General features: G+C 41.1%; 1 protein-coding gene across 2 annotated transcripts in view; it reads left to right on the forward strand.

The window, feature by feature from the left end:
- Homer1 (homer scaffold protein 1) overlaps positions 1 to 19,059 on the forward strand; it is a 110,481-nt gene extending 91,422 nt beyond the window's left edge. Inside the window, exon 9 of one of the 2 annotated variants that reach the window (XM_087620659.1) lies at positions 8,474 to 19,059. In XM_087620659.1, coding sequence (XP_087476785.1) covers positions 8,474 to 8,662 — 189 coding nt within the window. In that variant the 3' untranslated portion in view covers positions 8,663 to 19,059. The remainder of the gene's footprint in view (positions 1 to 8,473) is intronic. The other variant, NM_031707.2, reaches the window with a different exon arrangement.
- Positions 19,060 to 20,479: the final 1,420 nt, after the last annotated feature.

Here is a 20,479-nt window from a genome sequence, read left to right on the forward strand (position 1 = left end):
GTCAAGACATTTACTGATTTCTATAGAGATAGTATTCGTCATTCTTTCACAACATAATGACTTTTTTGAGCCTTCATTTTTATACATTTTCCTTTTTTTTCTTCTAATACCTCAGATTCATGAGTAATATTCATTCTTCCTGACATTCTCTGATTACTTCATTTAGGTAGTTTGTAGTCATTAGTGGGCTTTTATAATTTTTCTTACTGAAGTACTTTGGAAACTTTGACTTTTATCATTAAAGGTACCCTAAATGTAAGGGGATGTCTCCAGTGGATTAATTTAGTCTAAGGACTTGCTGGTGTTTGTGCTGAACTGCTCTCTGAAATCTGGTGTTCCTTGTGCCTTAATGGAACAAAAATTAGTGCCTTTTTCCTTTCTTTGATCTTTGTCAACTTTGCCCACTTTTTTCTGTATAGGTAACATACTTCCTGATTCTAATTGACACGTGTAAAAGGTAACTCAGCTTTTCTCCTTCCCTTTTTGTCACCACAATAAATAACACAGACCTGGTGTTTGTATTAAACACTCCAGGCACTAAGCTGGGCAGGTTTTGATCTATTCTTCTGCCGCCGTTGTGCTGGCCTGGCTGCTCCTACATCAGTGTTCTGGCCACTGCTCAAGGCTAGTGCCTTGTGTCCAGTCTCTCCCTCCCCTAAACCCCTCGCTTTCTCTAGGCACAGAAGTCCTGCCTTACCTCTCCTGCCCAGCTATAAGCTGATCAGCTCTTTATTGACCAATCAGAAGATGACAGAGAACAATGTTGTACAAAATGCTGAGTCAGAAGATGTTTGTCATATGGCATAACGGAATCTCGACCACACCCAGATCTCCTGGTATAGTAACCAGCATTTGAATACACGGTGCACAAAGCCATCCCCAATAGACATACATGCATCCTGTGTTAGTGGGAGTCAGATTTAGAAAAACTTTTCAAATGTCATTACTATGCTGCCTTTGCCAGCCTAAGCTACTGTCCTCAGGAAGGGCGAGAAGCCCTTTAGGATAGAAGCAAGAGTGTGCATCAAGTGAGGCAAATGAAGAGGCCTGGGAGCCCCGTGCGAGGAGGAGGAGGCCGGTGTATGGGAAGAAGCATCACTTGCTGTCTGCTGATTCTGTGCTGGCAGCACATCAGTACAGTGCAGAGGGGCCTGAGGCCTGAGGACACGTAATGTGTTGTCATAATTTAAGTTTTAATACCTGGGTATTTCTAAATATCAATATATTATGTATTTATAAAAATGTACCCAGCAGAGTTTATTTTATTTTTTAAAACCCTAATCTCACCCTACAGCAAAGCACGTGACATTACTTTATCCAGTGTTTGCTTAAATTTTGTTTTTAACGCGGCTTTTTCTCATCATTCCTATTGGGATGGACGTTTATGTTGTTGCAGTGCCGTGTATAGTAATGATGTCCAAACGAATCCTTTCATGTCAATGCTTACTCTGGTGATTCTTGTGAGAGAGATTCAGAAGCGTTGCTTGCTTGGGGTTTTAAGTGTTTGTGCTAAGGAGGGCCCGTCTGGAGAGCAGGGCATCTGCCCAGCGTCAGTCTTCCCTCCTAAGACACAAAGGGAGCAGCTCACTTTTCTGCATCTCTCTACTCTATGGACCTCGGATTAACCCGGGGCTTTCCGCACGGTGCAGGCTGGGTAAGCACTCGCTGCCGAACACCATTCCAAGCCTCACTCCCCCACTTGTTTAAGTTACAGGTTTTTTTATTATGGGTAAAACTGAACCATTTTCCATGCTGATGGCCACTTATCAGATTTATAGATCTGTAAACTTTTTAAACTTTGTGTGTTTACATGTGGTGTGTATGAGAAGCTCAGAGGACAACTTTGTCGTGTTTGTTTCCCTTTCGTCTCTCCGTGGGTTCTGGGGATTGATGGCTGTCGTTTATGCAGCTGACATCTGCTGAGCTGTCTCCCTGTCCTGTCTGTCTGTCCTCTTCATACATCTTTGAGGTACCATTTGAGGTTTCCCCTTAAGAGCACATGGGCTGTCTCCAGACCGTGACAGCCTTCAGTCAGGCATTTGGGAGGCAGAGGCAGGCAGATCTGAGTAGAAGGCCATCCTGGTCTACAGGGTGAGTTCCAGGACAGAAGAAACAAGACAACCTCAGGCTGCTGGGTCTTCATGTGCCCGGCTTTCCCCTGTGATTGGAGTCTTAGCTCAGATGCTGACTTCTCAGTCAGTCTGTTCACAGAGCACTAAGTGCCCCTTTCCCACGTGTGCTCTGTGTGCTGTCACCATGCTTCACTCCCATCCTGTTCTGACCACCACTGAAATGGTCTGGTTTACTCTAAGGTTTCTATTCTGAAGTGTTAGAGAAAAGCTGCAAGAGTAAGTCAGCTATAGGTCTTTTCCTCACTTTCCCCAACATTAATATCTTTGCTCTATTTGTTTTATCATTTTGTAGTGCCCTTCCGTACCTCAGTCCCTCATTCCCTCCCTCTGCCTCTCCTTCTCTCTCCCTCTCTCTTCCCCTCTTACATTCATCCTGCCATCTCTGTCACTCTCTGGATGTGTCCGTGTGTCCTGGTTCTCTTCTGAACTTCCTGGCCATAAGGACCGCATGTGCTTGTCCCTGTAAACACTCTTGCTTCTTTTCTAAAGCTGAGGGTCTTCTCTTACGTACATCAAAGTTGTTCATACCTTAGTCAGACGCTTACAATTATCTTACTCTTCTTTATAACAAACTCGCTTTTCCACGTAGGACCCGTCCATTCCAGGGACAGGTGTTCTGTCTGGTGGTCATGTCTGTATTTCTTGGCGAGTCAGCTTTGGCCAAGGAGAGATCCTTCAGTCTAGATCCTGTCCTCTGGCATGGCCATGTCATTCTTTGAAGAACTTCACATTGCAGAGCAAGTTGATATCCCAGGCTCCTCTCAGTTTCTCATCCATGGTCCTAAAATTAGCCACTTTTCTTCCCCTATTTCCCTCTTCTGTGTGTTTGTGGTCTGTGTGTGTGCATGTTTTTACTGTGTAAGATGTGCATGCACATGTGAAGGTTGGTGTCAGGAATCTGTCCTGCATCGCTTTCCATCCAGTTTAGTCACTGAGGCAGGGTCTCTCCGTCAACCCACAGCACACGTGCCTGGCTAGGCTGGCTAACCAGCTGGCTCAGAGTTAAAACTGTCTGCCTCTCCTACCTGCGTTTATTTACCCTGGGCTCTGGGGACTCAGACTCCAGCCTCACACCTAGGAGCGTTTTATCCATTGAATGAGATGTTGGCACTGGGGATGGAGCTCTGTTCTTGACCCCAGTTCTTCTTCCTAGATGTCCTCATACTTAGCTTTCATCACAGGGGCTGTGAAGTGACAGGCAGATCAAATCATAGCACTCACCACCAGCCACGACTCTCACAGCCTTACTTATGTCACTTAAAATTATTCAGTTTTTAAATTTTAACCTAAGCGTATTGGTGTTTTGCCTACATATATGTGTGCACCACATGTGTGTACCAGGTACCTTATAGTCCGTAGAAGGACTAGAGTTAGAGATGGCTGTGAGCTGCCATGTGTGTGCATGTCCTCTGGGAGAACAGCCAGTGCTTTAACTGCCCTTCCCTGCTCCAGCCCTTATCTGTCACTCTTGAGAGTCTCTTTGCAGTTCTGTTCTCTTGCCTTAATAAGTTTGGGGCTTGGTTTGCTTGAATGCTATGAGGATGACGACTTCTTCTTCTAATTCTTCTTCTTCTTCTTCTTCTTCTTCTTCTTCTTCTTCTTCTTCTTCTTCTTCTTCTTCTTCTTCTTCTTCTTCTTCTTCTTCTTCTTCTTCTTCTTCTGGTTCTGGTTCTGTTTTTTTTTTGTTTTTGTTTGTTTGTTTGTTTGTTGTGGTGGTGGTTTTAAAAGGTTAGATTTACCAAGATATTTCTCAAAGTGATTGTTGAAAGTTTTTTTTTTTTAAGTATTAATTGGCCATTTTGATTTCTTTATCCAGCTGGATGTGCTGTATTCCCTTAATCTGAGACCAGCATATTTCTGTGAGTTCAAGGTTAGCCTTGTCTATGTCACAGAGTAAAGGCCATCTAGGGCTACATAATGAGAGGCTGTGTCCATCAGTAGTAATGTCAGCAATAACCGTGTAGATCCAAGACCTTCACCTTCCGCTTCCTTCAGGACCTGAGCTCTGTGGCAGAGCCTCACTTCAGTTTCTCTAGACATCCTCAGTGCCAAAAGAGTTAGCAAAGCATGTCACATACAGAATTTAAATATTTATTCTTACGTATTATTTTTCTTCTGCAACATGTCTAATTATATGCAGTTGAATATTCTTGTCTTCTGTTTTCCGATTTTCCCTACTTTGCTTCTATTCTCTTGAAATTTTATATATAAAATTAAGGAATAATAACTGAATTTATAAATGTTAGTAAAAACTATTTTTGTTTTGTTTTTTATTTTAGTAAGGACATTATAATTCAATTCTGGTGGGGTTTCCATTGTTTGTTTAAGTTTCTTGTGTTTGCACCAATTTAATTAACTCATATTTTTCAGTGTATTTTTGTAGCATCCTGATTTCCGTTGTTACTGTTGTTTTAGACTTATTTGTTTTTATTTTTTGCTCATGAGTGTTTTGCCTTCATGTTCTGCCTTTGTGTCACATCTGTAGTACCCTCGAAGGCCAGCAGAAGGCCTTGAATCCTCTGGACCTGGAGTTCCTACTCTGCCGTCAGCTACCGTGTGGTTGCTGGGAACTGAAACCAGGTCCTCTGGAAGAGCAGCCAGGTGCTCTGACCGCTCAAGCCGTCTCTCCAGCCGTGTGTCTCTAGTTCTGGATGCCCAATTCAAGTTCCTTTTTAAATATTTTATATAAACTTTAATTCAGCTAGGAATATTTTGTTAAGAATTTTTTTCTGCTTCATTCTTGGTTTCAAGAATCTTTTTTGTTTTATTGAGTGTTTAGTGTTTTCTTTTCATTGTCTTTATAAATGAGTGCTATATCTTTGTGTTTTTGTGGACAGAATGGCACTTTCAGTGACGTATAAATTTGTATTTCAAACACCCTCTTTTGAGGGCCGCAGGGGATGGGTCATGTGTGTTCCAGTGTTTAATTTTCTTTATACAGCAAGAGCTTAAACTTTCTGTCTTGGGGGGTTGGGGATTTAGCTCAGTGGTAGAGCGCTTACCTAGGAAGCGCAAGGCCCTGGGTTCGGTCCCCAGCTCCGAAAAAAAAAAAAAACTTTCTGTCTTGGTTTTTCGTTTTTTTTTGTTTGTTTGTTTGGTTGGTTGGTTGGTTTTTTTGTTTTATTTTGTTTCGTTTTTGTTCGGTTGGTTTTTCGTTTTGTTTTGTTTTTGCCCTTTGTTGTTCCTGCCCTTGATCTTAGCCAAAAGGCCGAGAAGTGATCCCTTCATTGTTCCTAAAGACCGCTTGCCCTTTTTTCTTTGCTGAAGAGGTGTTGCTTTGCTGAGACTGCCTCTCAGGTTTCACGTGGAGTTATCCCTCAAATGCAGACCTGTTCCGTCCTGCCCCGCTCTTGTTTTAGGGTTAGGCAGTCGCAGAGGTGTTCCCCTGCAGGGCCCCCTCCCTCTGTTCCCCTATGAATCAGACCTGCAGACTGTTCCTTACAGTCTCTGAGTGCCAGTGATTTGATGCTTTCGGTGTTCTCCGTCGTTCGTGATAGTGAAGTCCTGATGTCTGTTCTGCACAGTTTATCCTCATTGTATGTTCTTGTGGTTTGCGGAGGGCAGGTGCAGCTGTCAGTGCACAAACTCTTACCGCTTTGTCCACTAGAAACAGCTTCTACTTCTCTACTGGCAGTCTCTTCTTTCTACACAGCATTCCGCATTTAAGTAGGGACCATTTTACTGATGCTGAATATTTTATTCCTAGTGTCTGCTAATAGAAAATGCCCAATAGCTAATTGTAAAATAACTTCTTCAAAATACATACATTTCTTTTATCCATTTTTTCTGTGTAGAAATGAGTTATTGATGCTTCTCTTGTTGATTAAAATATACTTATATGTAAATGCTAAGTCTAATAAAGCATATATATTAATTGCATACTTGATATCTTAAATGTAAACTGTGCAGCAGATGTCAATAAGACAGTTTTGGTATGGCTTTTATTTAGATTGAATAGTATAGGATTTGAATGTAGAGAAAATTAAATATACCTGGTCCCATTGGCCATGGATATAATAGGTAATTTTTAAAAATCTCTCTGTTTTGACTCTCTTCACAAAGGAATTGGAGATTCTGTCCTATAAAGTACTTTTATTTTCATGTACACCATGAAATTGGTGGCCTTTGTGACCCTTAGAAAATGAGGAAATTAACCTGCGAGAATGATGGTAGAAGATAAGCTCGGAGAGAGAAGCGAAGGCCAGAGAGCATGCAGAGTGCTAGCTGTGACTCCAGTCACACCAGTGGCCCCGTTCTCTAGGTTATCTATTCTTACCTACAAACATATTCTCCCCTTCTGAAAATAGGTCACAGCCATCTGCACAGTGCAAGTGCTGCTACCTTACCTGACCAGTAAAATTCCTGCAGAGGCCTTTCTGGGTAGGACGGTCATCTTAAGAGTATAGTGCTGTTTAACAACTGAAGGAATACTGTTTTGTGTGGTTCCATTTAAGATGTTTGGATGTTACATTGGATGGGAGAGAGAACAAGGGAGCCTTTCATTCCTAAGGGACGCTGTAGAGGGCAGACTGAGCTGTGGCTGTGAGCTGGACATGGTGGGGAAATGACGTTCAGTCTATTTCTGTAGCTGGAAACATTCGATCCGTAAGCTCGTTGTTGAGAAGAGCACTCTGCAGTCACGAGGGGGTTCTACATTTCATCGCAGGACCTGTTCTCTCTAATAGGTTACAGCCTCTATGGATTTAGCCTCTAAATTTATATATATTAATTTCAATTTTTTATTAGTTGATTAGTCAAAGACTGATTAAAAACATATGTGACTAACACTGAAATGGCTAATATTGAATAGCAAATACTTTGAGATTAAATTGGGCCTTTATATTCTTGACTTATTAAGTATAGCTTTCTATTTCCCTCTTAATTCTTCTACACTGCAGCTCATCTGGGCATGTTACAATATTGCTTGAGCTTTCTTCATACTCAGTGCTATCAAAATCACATGGTTATATTCAGAATTATCAACTGTCACTTTCTTTAATGTTTTTAAATCAGTTTACCCAGATCGTTTTCTCAAGACTTCAATGTTTTAACTACGTTTATATATTTATTACATGTGTGTGCCACAGTGGAAATTTACATATCCGTGTGTGTGTATGTGTGTGGTCTGTGTGTATATGGTGTACACTGTGTGAGTGAATGAGTCAGGGTCTCACTATGTAGCTGCGGCTGTCCTGAAACACTCTGTAGACCAGGCTGGTCTTGATCTCACAGAAATCCATGCCTCTGTCTACACCAGCTTAGGATGTGAGTTTTGAAAACAAGTGGCTTTTCCTGCTGAACTATCTTGTTGGCTCTAAAAAATTTTATTTTAGAGAAAACTGTAAGAAAAATTAATATGGTTTAAAAAGTATTCATAATTTAAACACCAAAATTCTTTCTTTTAGATCTTTATTTCTGTGTGTATGGATGTTTTGTCCACATGAATATTTGTGCACCACATGCATGCCTGTGCCTGTGGAGGCCAGAAGATGGCATTGTTCACCTGGAAATGAAGTTACAGGTGGATGTGAGCTGCCATGTGGGTGCTGGGAATTGAACCCGGGTCCTCTGGAAGAACAGCCAGTGCTGTTAACTACTGAGCCAGCTCTAAATTTGATTTTTAAAGCTAAAGTTAAATCATTACTCATGTAACTTTGGTTTTTTTTCCAACTTGCTTCATTATACAGTATTTGTCGTACTTAGAAACATTGTTAAAAGTCATAATAATTCCTAAATAATTCTTAGTGTGCTAGAATTTAGACAATATCAAAAAAGTTTAAACATTTTTGTGCTGTCACAAAATTTTGCTTTCTTTTTGTCATTTTTCTCTTTCCTGGATTGCCAGCATAGAATTGTCAACTTTAGACTTCTGATACATGTAGTTACTGTATCTTTTCATTTTAGTTTTTAGAGTTGAAAAATATTCTTAAACATACAATCCTTTGATCCTGAATATGGGATCAGTATCAGTATAAGACAAAGTTGCAATGGAATTTTAGGAAGTTTCTTTGCTAACTCTTTCTTTAAAGTTACTGTGTCCTCGCCGGCCCTCACCTGATTTCTCAGTTCCATAAAGTGAGCTGGACCTAATCCTCAGGTTGGGTGTTGTGCTCCTTCGCCTGGAGTGAGACAGAGAGGAGGATGGGTTGACGATGGGAAGTCAGATGTATTCATAGTCAAGCCATGGCTTTCTGAGATGGCTCAATACAAGTCCCCTTAAGTTGTATGAAGGCGACTGTCAGAGGCACAGCCTGATTGTCAAACCTAGGAACAGTCAGAATGTGTCGTCATCTAAAGAATGAACTGACATGCGTGTGTGTGTTACACTTTTCTCTCTGAAGGAAGTTGAGATTCGAAATAAAGACCTGGAGGGGCAGCTGTCGGAGCTGGAGCAGCGCCTGGAGAAGAGCCAGAGCGAGCAGGACGCTTTCCGCAGTAACCTGAAGACTCTCCTAGAGATTCTGGACGGGAAAATATTTGAACTAACAGAATTGCGGGATAATTTGGCCAAGCTACTAGAATGCAGCTAAAGAAAGTGAAATTTCAGTGCCAATAGATGAAGAGATACTGTCTGTCTTCGTAGGACTGTTTGGGCTCTGTACCAAGATTGCACAAAATTTTTTGAATATCATTCCTCCAGAAGGAGGGTGTTTTGAAAATTGGAATTGTATATTTCAGTATAAATTTTAGAATTTAGCTTATAGCTAGTTGGGGGAAAAAAAGACATGAAAAACTTGAACCACAAATTACCTCCATGTACATTGGCCATAGTTAACCAGAAAGTTATAAGTAGACACTTAATGCAATCTTTTCCCCTGATAGTAGCCAATGGGAGAATTAACAATGTCTGGGTCCCTTCTCCTTTTTCTGTTCAACACAGTGAAGATTATCTGCTTTTTAAATTTATTTACGATATCTACAGCTGTGTTTTGTGTAAAAACTTAGTAATGGAAGCCCTGTCTTTGTTGTTATCTGAATAATTTCTCAGGATATTTTTTTGCTGCTGAGAAAGGGCCATTACCAATTAATCCTTGCCAGGAGTTGGGGAGCTATGTCTCTAATTGGAATCACTATAACTGGGTGTCTGGAGTTCTTCCCTTTTCGTACTGAGAGTGTTCTCACTCTAGTGACTACTCTGGTACACTCCGTGTTCTCCAATCTTGTCTGTTGTACTTTACTTTTCCATATTGACTCCATGTATTTATGAGAAGATATTATCTCCCATTTTATTATACATTTTGAAGCCAACTAAACAAAGGCAGCTGAGTCCTTCAGATATTTTTCTTTTTAAATTTATAGTAAATTTGACACAGAACTGAAATTCAGCAGTCCGTCTTTGACGGTTTAGTCTAGCAATGTTAAGGATATTTAGAGAAAATATGCAGTTACGTTTATTTATATATTTGGCAAGAAATTTTTTCTGGATGATCAATGCTTTTCAATTTATGATAAATAATGGTTAGGGGCGCTGTTTATTATAGATAATTTTAAGGTGTATAGCTGTTTTCAAGGAGGTCCACTCCCGTCTAGCAGCCAAGCAGAGGACTGTATCTAAATCGTGATCGTGGCAGATGGGTCTTCATAGAAACCATGTCTTTATTCAAACTTCATAGGGCAATATTTTGAACTGTTACCTAGGCATTTCAAAACAGGAAATACCGTCAACAGACTCTTCTCCAAGAGCAGGTTTTACTGTTGTTTTGATGTAATTTTAAGACATTTAGCAAACATGCATTTCTTTATATGATACATTTCTTTCACAAAACAATTTAAAAGTAAGCCACGTGCTGTCTGCTCTGCCCGGGTAGGAATTGCATCAGAATACATATATCTTGCTGTACAATGCCTGTGATATTGAAGAGGGTTCTTTTCATGTATGCTTGAGTATCTAACTCTGGAGTCAATGAATGCACTGACTTTTTTTTTTGTTCGTACCCCAAATGATTGAATTGTTAAGTACAAATTAAGCAGATTAACTCATTTTTTCACTCATAAACAGATTCTTAGTACTAGTTTTGTTTTATATTTATGTGTATGTATGTAAATACATACATATTAATTTATATTAGAGTGAAAAATAAATTGTTTGTTTCTAACATTAGTTTCTACAGTAAGGTGTCTCTGAAACATGTGTGTCAGACACTTAGCCACCATGCATTCTATGTGCTACCCCATCATGCCAGTCACCTCCATCGACGTTAGGGTATTTTCCTTACCTGTCTATTATAAAGAGAATAACTTAGGTACACATGCTCAGAGCCGAGATATTTCTCTGATAAATCAGGTAATAAAATCTATTTGATGGGTAGAATTTTGAAAACAGACATGATTTTATCTATGAGTTTCTGAATATCAAAGAACACCAGGTTTTCATTTAAATAGAGGTCTAACACTAGGGATCAGGGAATTTAGTTATGAAGAGTTTAAAAAAAAAATCTAAAAAAGTAAAAAAAAAACAGTATAAGCTGTTGATAAGGTAAGCAAATTATTTTAATGATGTAATAAAATATTTTTAAATTTTGGCATAGTGATCATTTAATGGGAAAATACTCACCAAAATGTCTCCACTTGAATTGTACTGATAATGTGAGGCATATGTGTAACTCAATATATACATATACCTATATGTATATACAGAAATTATTTTTAATATTTTCCTACTGCTGTGAAATTTAAAATTGGAAAATTTTGTGAGTGTTTTCCATGTCCAATAGAGCCTAACTGTTTCTTTTTTAGTAACTTAACAATCTCTTGAGGGCTGCACCTATAAAGTCCCAGCTTGTCAGTAGACATGTACAGTGTTTGGGATAAGGTGGACACAGTGCACATATGAGTAAGACCTTCCTGACTATTTTAAACATCACTCACATGAGGAGAGCCTCTATGCTATAGGTTGTGTGCCTACTGTAGCTTTTCCATCGCTGTATTATATAGACATTTGCATATTAAAATTTGATTTTTCCCAGAGATAAATATTATATAGTGTATCTATATTTAGATCAAACTGTGGTAACATGTTGATGAGATCATAGCGTTGGGGAATGTAGCCTGAACGTGTGGACTCGCAGAGACCCCGAGGGAGAGCAGGGGTCAATCCCATCTGTGTATAAGTTATTATAACTATGAAATCTTGTACAAAAGCAAAAACTGGAAAAAAAAACAAAAATACAGTTTTTATTTTGAAATACATTTGTTCTGGAGAATGTACTTCATCATTTTTCCCAGTCTCTTAAGGACATTTGAGTATTTAAGTGACGGCAGCGTCTACTTCAACCCCACAGGTGCTACTGGAGTTTGCATTAGTATGTGATGTTTTAAAATCCTAACTTTGACATAAAAGGTTTTATAAGTATTTCCCTGCCTGGAAAATTAGTTTTTATTCTTCTTTCTTCATTCCCTCTCTCGCTCTGCCTCTCTGGACTACAAATGAACATTCAGAAATTGCATTGCTCCTCATCCCTAAAGGGACTTTGCAGCACCTTCAGACCCGGATGCTCTGTTGTCTTTGGACGCTGGGAGCAGTTAGGGGAGGAGCTTGTCACTTGTCCTTTCAGGTGACTGAAATGGTAAGCTACCACGTGACCTTTAAAAAGCCATTGCCTTGCTCTGTTAAAATTACGTTGTCCTTTAGCAGGTAAGCCTCCCCCTTCTCTGCTGTTGTTTGCCTCTGGAGCGTGGTTTAGGCTGCCTCTCTGGATGCTGACCGCCCGGGGACTGCACTAGGAGGCAGGCCGTGGGAAAGCTTGTGGGTTATTGTTCTGAGCTCGCATGTGTTTGATACCAAATAATTTTAACATTTGAAATTTTGTGCTTCAAGACACGAAATAGACTTCATTGAACTTTTGTTTCCCATATGTGTTAACATAAACTTTTAGCGTTCATGAGGTAAATTAACATCATTTCTTTTTCTTTTATGGTGCTTGGGGGGTCAAACCCAGGCAGGACCTAGCACATGGCTAGGCAATACTGTGCCACTGAGCCACTTCCCAGACCCATATAAACCATAAAGAAGAGAACTTTCAGGTAAGAAATAGTTGAGTTTGAAACATTTTTATAAAAAAATATCCTAAATAGAATACCACACTATATGACTGGTAGTAATAAGTATTTGTTAAGAACATTTTTTAAAAATTTTAGACTCACTCATTCCATTGTCCTAACAACAACAACAACACATTTTAAACTGGCCATTAGCATTCATACTTTTAATCCCAGCATTGAGAAGGCTGAGGCAGGAGGACTGAGAGTTGAAAACTATCCTGGGCTATCTATGGTAAGACCGTGTCTCAAAAATAAAGAAAAATAAATTTAAGCCTACTACACAGGGAGAATCTGGGTCGCTGACAGCTTCACCCATCCCGTCAGTACCACGCTGACAATAATGTGTTAAGCCACTAGGTAAAGCAGGTACCTTTACAAAGAAGATAGGTGTGAGTTTTTGCATGTGTTCCTGTGCACGGTCTGAGTACCCAGTACCTGTCTGGTGCTCATGGAGGTGCAGAAGGGTGCTGGACTCCATGGAAGGAGAGTCACAGATGGCTGTGAGCTGCTGCGTGGGTGCTAGGGACTGAGCCAGGGCCTCTGCAAGGACAATAACTGCTCTTGACCACAGAGCCACCCATGCAGCCCTTCGAGCACTTCATGCATGCTTTTTATCACATTATATTCTCTTCTGTTCCTCAGATCTTCCCCCATCCCTGTCTGCCCAACTTCATAGTCTTTCTCTTGAATGAAAGAGAAGAGGGAGAAGCTACTCAAAGCATGCAGTCCGATCTGTGTGGGCACCAGGCCTGCCCTGGCCTGGGCTTGGCATACGCAGTGTTCCCCGGGAGGAACTTTCCCTCCCCCAACAGCTGTCAATTGGAAAGAACCTGTTAGTTAGTGGAGACACTTAGTTTCTACCTCCCCTCCTCAGTGCTGGGACTTTTCTGGCTTGGGTTTGTGCAGGTCTCAGAGTACTGTCTTAGTCTTTGAGAATCCATACGGTCATCAGGCCCGCAGTGTCTAGGAAATGTCTTCCTTCAAATCATCCACCACCCCTGACTCTTAGAATCTGTCTGCCTCATCTTCTGCATAGGTTCCCAGCCTCGTGGGGAGAAATGTGATAAAGATACCTCATTCAGGGCTTAGATAGTATGAATGAAATCAAGAACCTGTGACTAGGTATGGTGAGGGTCCTCTGGGAAAACCTACTACTGTCATTCCGTACATGAACTTAGCGGTGACCCCTGATGGTCTGCCACTGCACCGTACCGATAGGTCAGTGATTTCTCAGCCCTCATTAGAGAAGCTTCTTCCTGCAGTAGACAGTAAGTAACACAGACCCACAGCTGGACAGCACGCAGAGCGAGAGACTTGGAGGAGATGCCTTTCCAAGGAGCTACAGGTACTGTTTAGACGTAGAACACATGTTTAAATATATGCAGAGTCACACATTAAACCCTCAGTAAAGGGGTTGGGGATTTAGCTCAGTGGTAGAGCGCTTGCCTAGGAAGCGCAAGGCCCTGGGTTCGGTCCCCAGCTCCGGGAAAAAAAAAAAAAAACCCTCAGTAAAAACAAACAAAATATAAGATTTACAGAATTTTTAAAGTCATTTTTATCAAAGATCTGTGGGACATGAAGAAAACTGCATCTGGGTTAGAATAAAAGGTTAGAAACACCCAAAAATCCTGTGGACTTTGTCATCTTTAGAGAGGAAATCTAAAATCACTTTCTGTCCTTTAGAGGGCGCACTTCAAGTCTAGCATAGCAGTCCGTGTCCCTAGTCCCAGCAGCTCAGACAGCTGAGGCTCGAGAAGAGTTTAAGACCAGGAGTTGGGAACCAGTCAGGGCAAGACAGACCCTGTCTCTTTTTAAAAGTAAATAAAAGAAGGGGGAAATCGAGGAATAACATTACTGAACGTGAATGCCGCAGATGGGAGGAGCGACATGACCAGTTTTTGTCTGAGGTAGATCGAGATGGCCAGACACAAAACCCTTCCTTCCCCAGTCGTACTCCCCGTTTGCTGTTACTCTTTTTATTGTTTGCTTGTGTTTTGAGACAGGGTCTCTCTGTATAGCCCCGACTAGCCTGGCATTTGTTGCATAACCAGGTAGGCTGCCCTGGATCTCACGGAGCACCGGGATCAAAGGCGTGCACCACACTACTTAGCTGTTGCTGCTTTTCACCAAATAAATGGGGATGGCCCTGAGGAATCTCAAAGACTCTGAGAAAATCCTGCCTCTTGTTAGGACTCATAACCAACTCTAAGACGTAAGCTTCCACACTCACCATTTCTCAGGATTCTGACCTACTTTTGTTAGCTGTTTTCATGACTGATAGACCCAAAGATAGAAACACTGCCCCGCTTTCTCACCGTGGCATTAAGTGAAGGTGCTCAGGTGTCTCCGTAAGTGCAGACCATGGCTGTGTCTATAGTCTAGGGAGTCCTTATGGTAGTTTCCTGTTGACATGTTTGGCCTTGTCTGCGTTGACACCACCTTACTGAGGACTCATTCAGTAAGTACCTGGTCTCTGCGGCTTGTAAGTGGACTCGCTGTCCCTCTGGACTTCCGTGGATGGCATCTCAGAGAGCATGGCCGGCAGTGAGATGTGCGTGGTGTGGCTTCCTCTGTAGTCTGAAGTAAGTGGGGACAGGAGTGTCTGTTGGACACCTGCTTTGTGAGAGGCACGGTGCCAGCTGCTTGGCATAGGCAGAGCAGGGCAAAGGAGAAAGGTTCAAACGATGGCCCTGCGGTGTTCACACACAGTCGGGTGTCTGTCTGGCGCATCTGTCAGGAAGTACAGCTCTTGAGCATATTTCTGTGCAAGGTTTATGGGTTTGTTGTTTTTGTTTTCCTAACTTATCTGCCTTGCCTCTCTAAAATGCCTATTAGAACTTATTTTTCGTTTGTTTGTGTTGTTGTTGTTTTGAAAAAAGGTCTTATTTAGTCCAGGGTAGTCTCAGACCTAATGTCTGAGGATGATCTGCCTGCACCTAGTTTCTAGGGTCATAGGCATGTGCCATCCTGTCAACTTTTGTGCGGTATTGGGCATTGAACCCAGAGCTTCGTCTGTCCTGGGGACACATTGTCCATTGGGTGACAGTGTTGGCCCTGTTAAGATGATGAGTAGCCACATATCTCATGTTTGCTCTTCAGCCTTTCTTGATGCTTACAACTCTTGTTGCCATTGTAAATTACACATCATACTTTTACAGGTGTCTTATTCATGGACCATATTTTAGTTCCAATATAAAGAAAACAAAGCTTACAGACTTTTCCAGCGATTTTAAAGAAACTAGTTGTTCATATGCAGGATTTCAATCCCTTGAACATAAGTGACCGCTTACTTTGGAACCACATATTGGTAGTCCCACACTTGAGAGACTGAAGCGAGAGGGCTACAAATTAGAGACCAACCTGGGATGCCTCGCAAAACCCATCATAAAACAAAATAATAGAAGCTGGGCTTGGTGGACCACACCTTCATCCTGTCATATGGGAGGCAGAGGCAGACAAATGTCTGTGAGTTTAAGGCTAGCCTTATCTACATAGACCCTGTCTCCATAAAGAGAGAGAGAGAGAGAGAGAGAGAGAGAGAGAGAGAGAGAGAGAGAGAGAGAGAGAGAAAGGAAGGAAGGAAGGAAGGGGGAAAAGTGAAAATAATAAATATAAAAAGCAAAGAAAATCAAGAGGGGCTAGAAAGGTGGCTCAGCAGTTCAAAGCACGTGTTGCAGCACCCAGTTTCAATTCTCAGCACCCATGTTCCTGTCTGCTCACAACCATTCATAACCAGGGGATCTGACATCCTCTTCTGACTACCACAGAAACCAGACATATACATACTGCACAGACAATACATGTAAAACACTCAAACACATGAAATAAATATTTTTTAGAAAGTAGCAAGGCCTTAGGAAGACAATGCAGCTCTTATTCTCTGTGAAACAAACTAACCTGGAAACTCATTTCTTGCATTGAGGGAAGCTCACTGGAGATGTGCTTGCTGCTCATTCTGGATGACTAGTCAGTGCTGGCTCTGAACCATTAAATCATGAGTGTATGTTAAAGCTTGGAGAAGGATGAAGGCACTTAGCATAGTCCCAATGAGACCTCAGTTAGTTAATGATTACTAAAGTATTTGCATTGTGCTAGGTGTGGGAGCTGTAAAGGCCTCCTTGGTGGCTTTTTCTCTTTCATCAAATTTAATTTAAATAGACATAACAAATATAAAATTTCCCATTTAAGCTATCTCTAAGATTACAATTCAGTGACTTTAAATACTTTCATGGTGTTATTTTAACCACTTTGTCATTCCTGGTGACTGAACTGTACCATTTATCTCTGTGCATTTGCCTATTCTAGGTCCTTGTATGCATGGAGTCATACAGTGTTTGTCTTTTTGTGTCTAGCTTGTTTCTTGTAGCATGTTCTCAAGGTTTATCCACTTGTGGAATGTCTCAGAATTCCATTGTTTCTTGAGACTGATAAAATTATGTTGTATGAAGATTAGCCATACTATTTATCCAGTCAGTTGTTGCTGGATGTTGGGTTGTTTCTACCATTGTCAATAATGCTGCTGTGAACATTTGTGTATAAAAATCTGAGTCTCTGTGTCATGTTTTAGGGGGTTATATACCTAAGATATAAATAGGTAGTTCATATGATAATTCTATGTTTAACTTTTTGAGGAGCAAGTAGGAGATTAAGTTTGAATTAGATAAATGTATTTTTTTTAAAGGCTGTAGGTTAAGGAGTAAGTTTGCAGGGAAATTGTAGTCTCCAAGCTGGTGTTCTGTAATAAATTCATATGTGACCCACGTGCCTTTTTGAAAAGTATGTGTGCACGTTATGTGGAGGTCAGAGACAGCTTTTGTAAGTTGGTTCTCTCCTTCCATGTTGAGCTGTGGAGATTTAAATGTAGACTGTCAAGCTTGCATGGCAAGCACTTTTACCTCCTGAGCCATCTCACCAGCCAGTCCACATGCCTTTTACACATTCTTTCTATAGACATTGAGCACCAGCTATGGCCCAGGCTCTGTTTTGGAATAGAAACTATAGGAAAAAGGCCATACTTGAGTATAAGAAAGAACTATTTGCACTGTAAGTGCTGTGGTAAAAGAGGACTCTGGTAGGAAACATCCTAGAGAAGGGTGGGGAAGTATTTTCCAAAGGAGATGAACCTTCTTCAATTCTTGCTGAAGGGACAAAAACTAGTCAATTAGAGAAGTAAAAGAACCACTGTGAGCACATCATATGCAAAGGCTCAAGACAGGAAAACACTGGAGCCATTTAGATTAGAGTGGGCCAGTGCAGAGAAGCATGAGACATGGGAAAGGGCATGGCAAAAGGGGGCAGAAGGCATATTGGAACATTGTTGTTTATATACAAGGTTTGACTGGGACATTGCTCATTCTGCAGTAGTGGAGAGATAGTGAGGTGATTTTGTTGCAAAGAACTAATACAATATAAGACCAGGCAGTTAGGTAAATGACAGTAATCCTGCTGAGAGACTGTTGACAGCTATGGCCCTGGGGATGGTATAAAATATGCAGTGATGGGTCTGGAGTGGTTAGGAGGTGAAATAACTAGGAGTTCCTAACTCGTTCAGGTGCTGTGGGAGAATTCAGGTTGACTGTTGGGCATCTTGAACCACAGGGTGAGTGGAACATGAAGGAAAAGCTGGTAGGCAGAGACCAGAGGCATGGGTTCCTACCTGTTGTTCTTTATGCAAAAATGGGCATGACTGGAGTAAATGAGTTTCTTTTTGAATGAATTTAGTGTGTATGAAAAATACCTATGTAAAAAGTCTAGGTGTGGAGCTTAGGAAAAAAAAAATAGCTGATATTAGCTACTTTGGAATGGACACTGTGTGGCAGCAGTTGAGAGCCTGAAGACAGGGAGAACACAAAGTGAAGGTGAGAATTTAGGCTAGATGCAGCTTGAAGAAGACTAGACAGGAAGGGTGGCTCAGCCCACATAGTGGGCCTCTGGGAGCCAAGAGTAGAGTTCTAGAAAGCCATATTTCATATGAAAATAAAGCCACAACTCAACTCAGGACTCAGGGCGATGCTTTAAAATGTGTTCCATTGAGATCCTTTATTTGTTTTAAATATGTTTTAGGTTTAAAGGAATTAAAAACCAACAAACAGAAACATGCTATTTTAGCATACTCAGATCCACTACATATAACATTTAAAAACACTGAAATCTGTGTTAACTAATTTTTCCTGGAGTTTAAGCCAAATTGGTAGGGTTGCTGCTGACTTCTGTAGGGATTGGGATGTTCTCAGTGTGGCACATAAATGGCATCCGAAGTGGTGTGTCTTCTAAAGATTCATTTTTACATTTATGACAACAGCGTTATTGTCTTTAATGGTGTGCTGATCAGATACTCCATGCCATTGTTTGTCTCTGTATTGAACTTCATTTTGTTATCGGGAGGGGTGGATACTTAGGCCACAGCCAGAAGAAGGTAGCCACTGCCTTCCTGTGGCTCCCTTGCTTCGTGGGGTCAAGTTCTTGGGGCTTAGGTCTGTAGTCTTTCATGAAAGTCTTTCAGTTTGTGAGTTTGATACTGAATTACATTCGCGTTGCTTCAGAAAGTTCACATTTCTGTTATCCTCAGTGTTCCTCTTTCTTATGAATTCAGAAGCATAACTACTTATAAATTACTCATAGAAATAATCTCAAATGGTAGCAACAAAAATATTCTTTGTACTTGGTTTTGGTCTGCTGTGGTATTTGATTTTTATTTCTAGTTTGAGTGACATTTATAATTAGTTTGAATTCTTTGAGTAGACATTGTCACTGGGCAACAAATTGAGCATGTTTGACATTACAGGAAGGAAAAAGAAGCCACCAGTATTCACAGTTTGCTGAAAATCTCATATAAATTTTTCAAGTCAATTTGGAAATTGTCAAATAAACAATAACTTTAAAGTTGCTTGTGTTCATCTTTTTTGTTTTATTAACCTTTGTCTCCTGTAGCAGAACCATCATTTTGGGGTGTGCCCATGCAGTGAGATCCCAGGGCTGCGTGCACGAGTATTGTGTGAGCATAAACACGGCCACCTGGTTTGTGGAGGTGTGGCTGACTCAGTATGGCAGCCTTCACAGCAGTTGTATGAACAAAGTGGTTTTGTCGCCCCCACTTTTAACCTGGGGAGTCAGTTTCAGCAGAAGTGAGGCCACCTCAAAGCACAGACCTTCTACTGCCCCGTGCTCACCCATGGCAGCGTGCTCGAACCAGGCATGCAAACACCTTGGCAGTTAAGTCCTATCATCAGGTGGCTTGTTTTCCATCTCCCGTGGTATTGTCTCTGGCCTCCTACCTCTCTCCTTTACAGAGACACATTGTAATTGAAACGCAGTGGTTCATGTGCCTTCAGAAAAGCAACTTTGTTTATTATTGTGGGGGAGGGGCATGTGGGCTTCAATTCCTATGTGGAGTAAACTCTTCTGCCTTTATGCATTCTGGAGATCAAATTCAAGTGAAACACTGCTAACCCACTGAGCTATCTCGCTGGATTCACGTGTTTTCTTTCCACTTTCAAGTAATAAGGATAAAGGGAAGGTCACTTTTGACTCTGTCTTTTGACTTCATTAGTATGATGCATTGAATGACAACCTTTAAGTATGTCATGCATATATATATATATATATATATATATATATATATATATATATATATATGAGACTTTTAGTTTGGGGTAAATTGTATCATAAGGTCTGGGGCCTTCTACCGTTTCCTAGTTTTAGGCTATTAGATGTGTCCAAGTTGGCACATAGAGATCTGCCTTATTCCCTTTTCTTCTCCACAGAGTTCTCTATTTTCGAACCTAAGGTTAGACATTTCCATTTTTTCTCCTTAGCCAGAGATTACTTGTGAAGTTGTAGGAGTATTCAGTTATTTCCCAGCTACCAAAAAATAAATGTTTGATTTCCCATAATAAAACTCCTTCAAAATTATAGCACTGTGTAGCAACATGCGTTGGAAAGAGTAGTCATTCAGTGGCTAGAATTGCTGAACGTATTGCCTGCCTTGGAAGAAGGATGGCACGGTCACTTTTCGTCTTTGCCTGGTGACCAGGTCTGTGAGCTGGGGCGTGTGCCACCGCCTCCTGCCTTTCCACGCACTCTGGAGGTCAGGCTCGGAGCTGCAGGCTTCTGGAAAAAGCACTGTTAACACACAGAACCAATGTGCTTAATGCTATAAATTCACGACCGTTTTCACTGCCTTTTAAAATAGTATTGGCAAGCCATGATTCAAGCATCCTGCAACGGGTGAGCACAGTGCAGTAGAAAGCCTGTGTTTCCTTTGCTCCTCACCAGGCCACTCCCTGAGTCCTGGAGATACCAGGGGT

Source organism: Rattus norvegicus, chromosome 2 (assembly GCF_021556685.1).
Source record: "Rattus norvegicus strain SHRSP/BbbUtx chromosome 2, alternate assembly SHRSP_T2T, whole genome shotgun sequence".
In the NCBI taxonomy this organism is placed as follows: domain Eukaryota; kingdom Metazoa; phylum Chordata; class Mammalia; order Rodentia; family Muridae; genus Rattus; species Rattus norvegicus.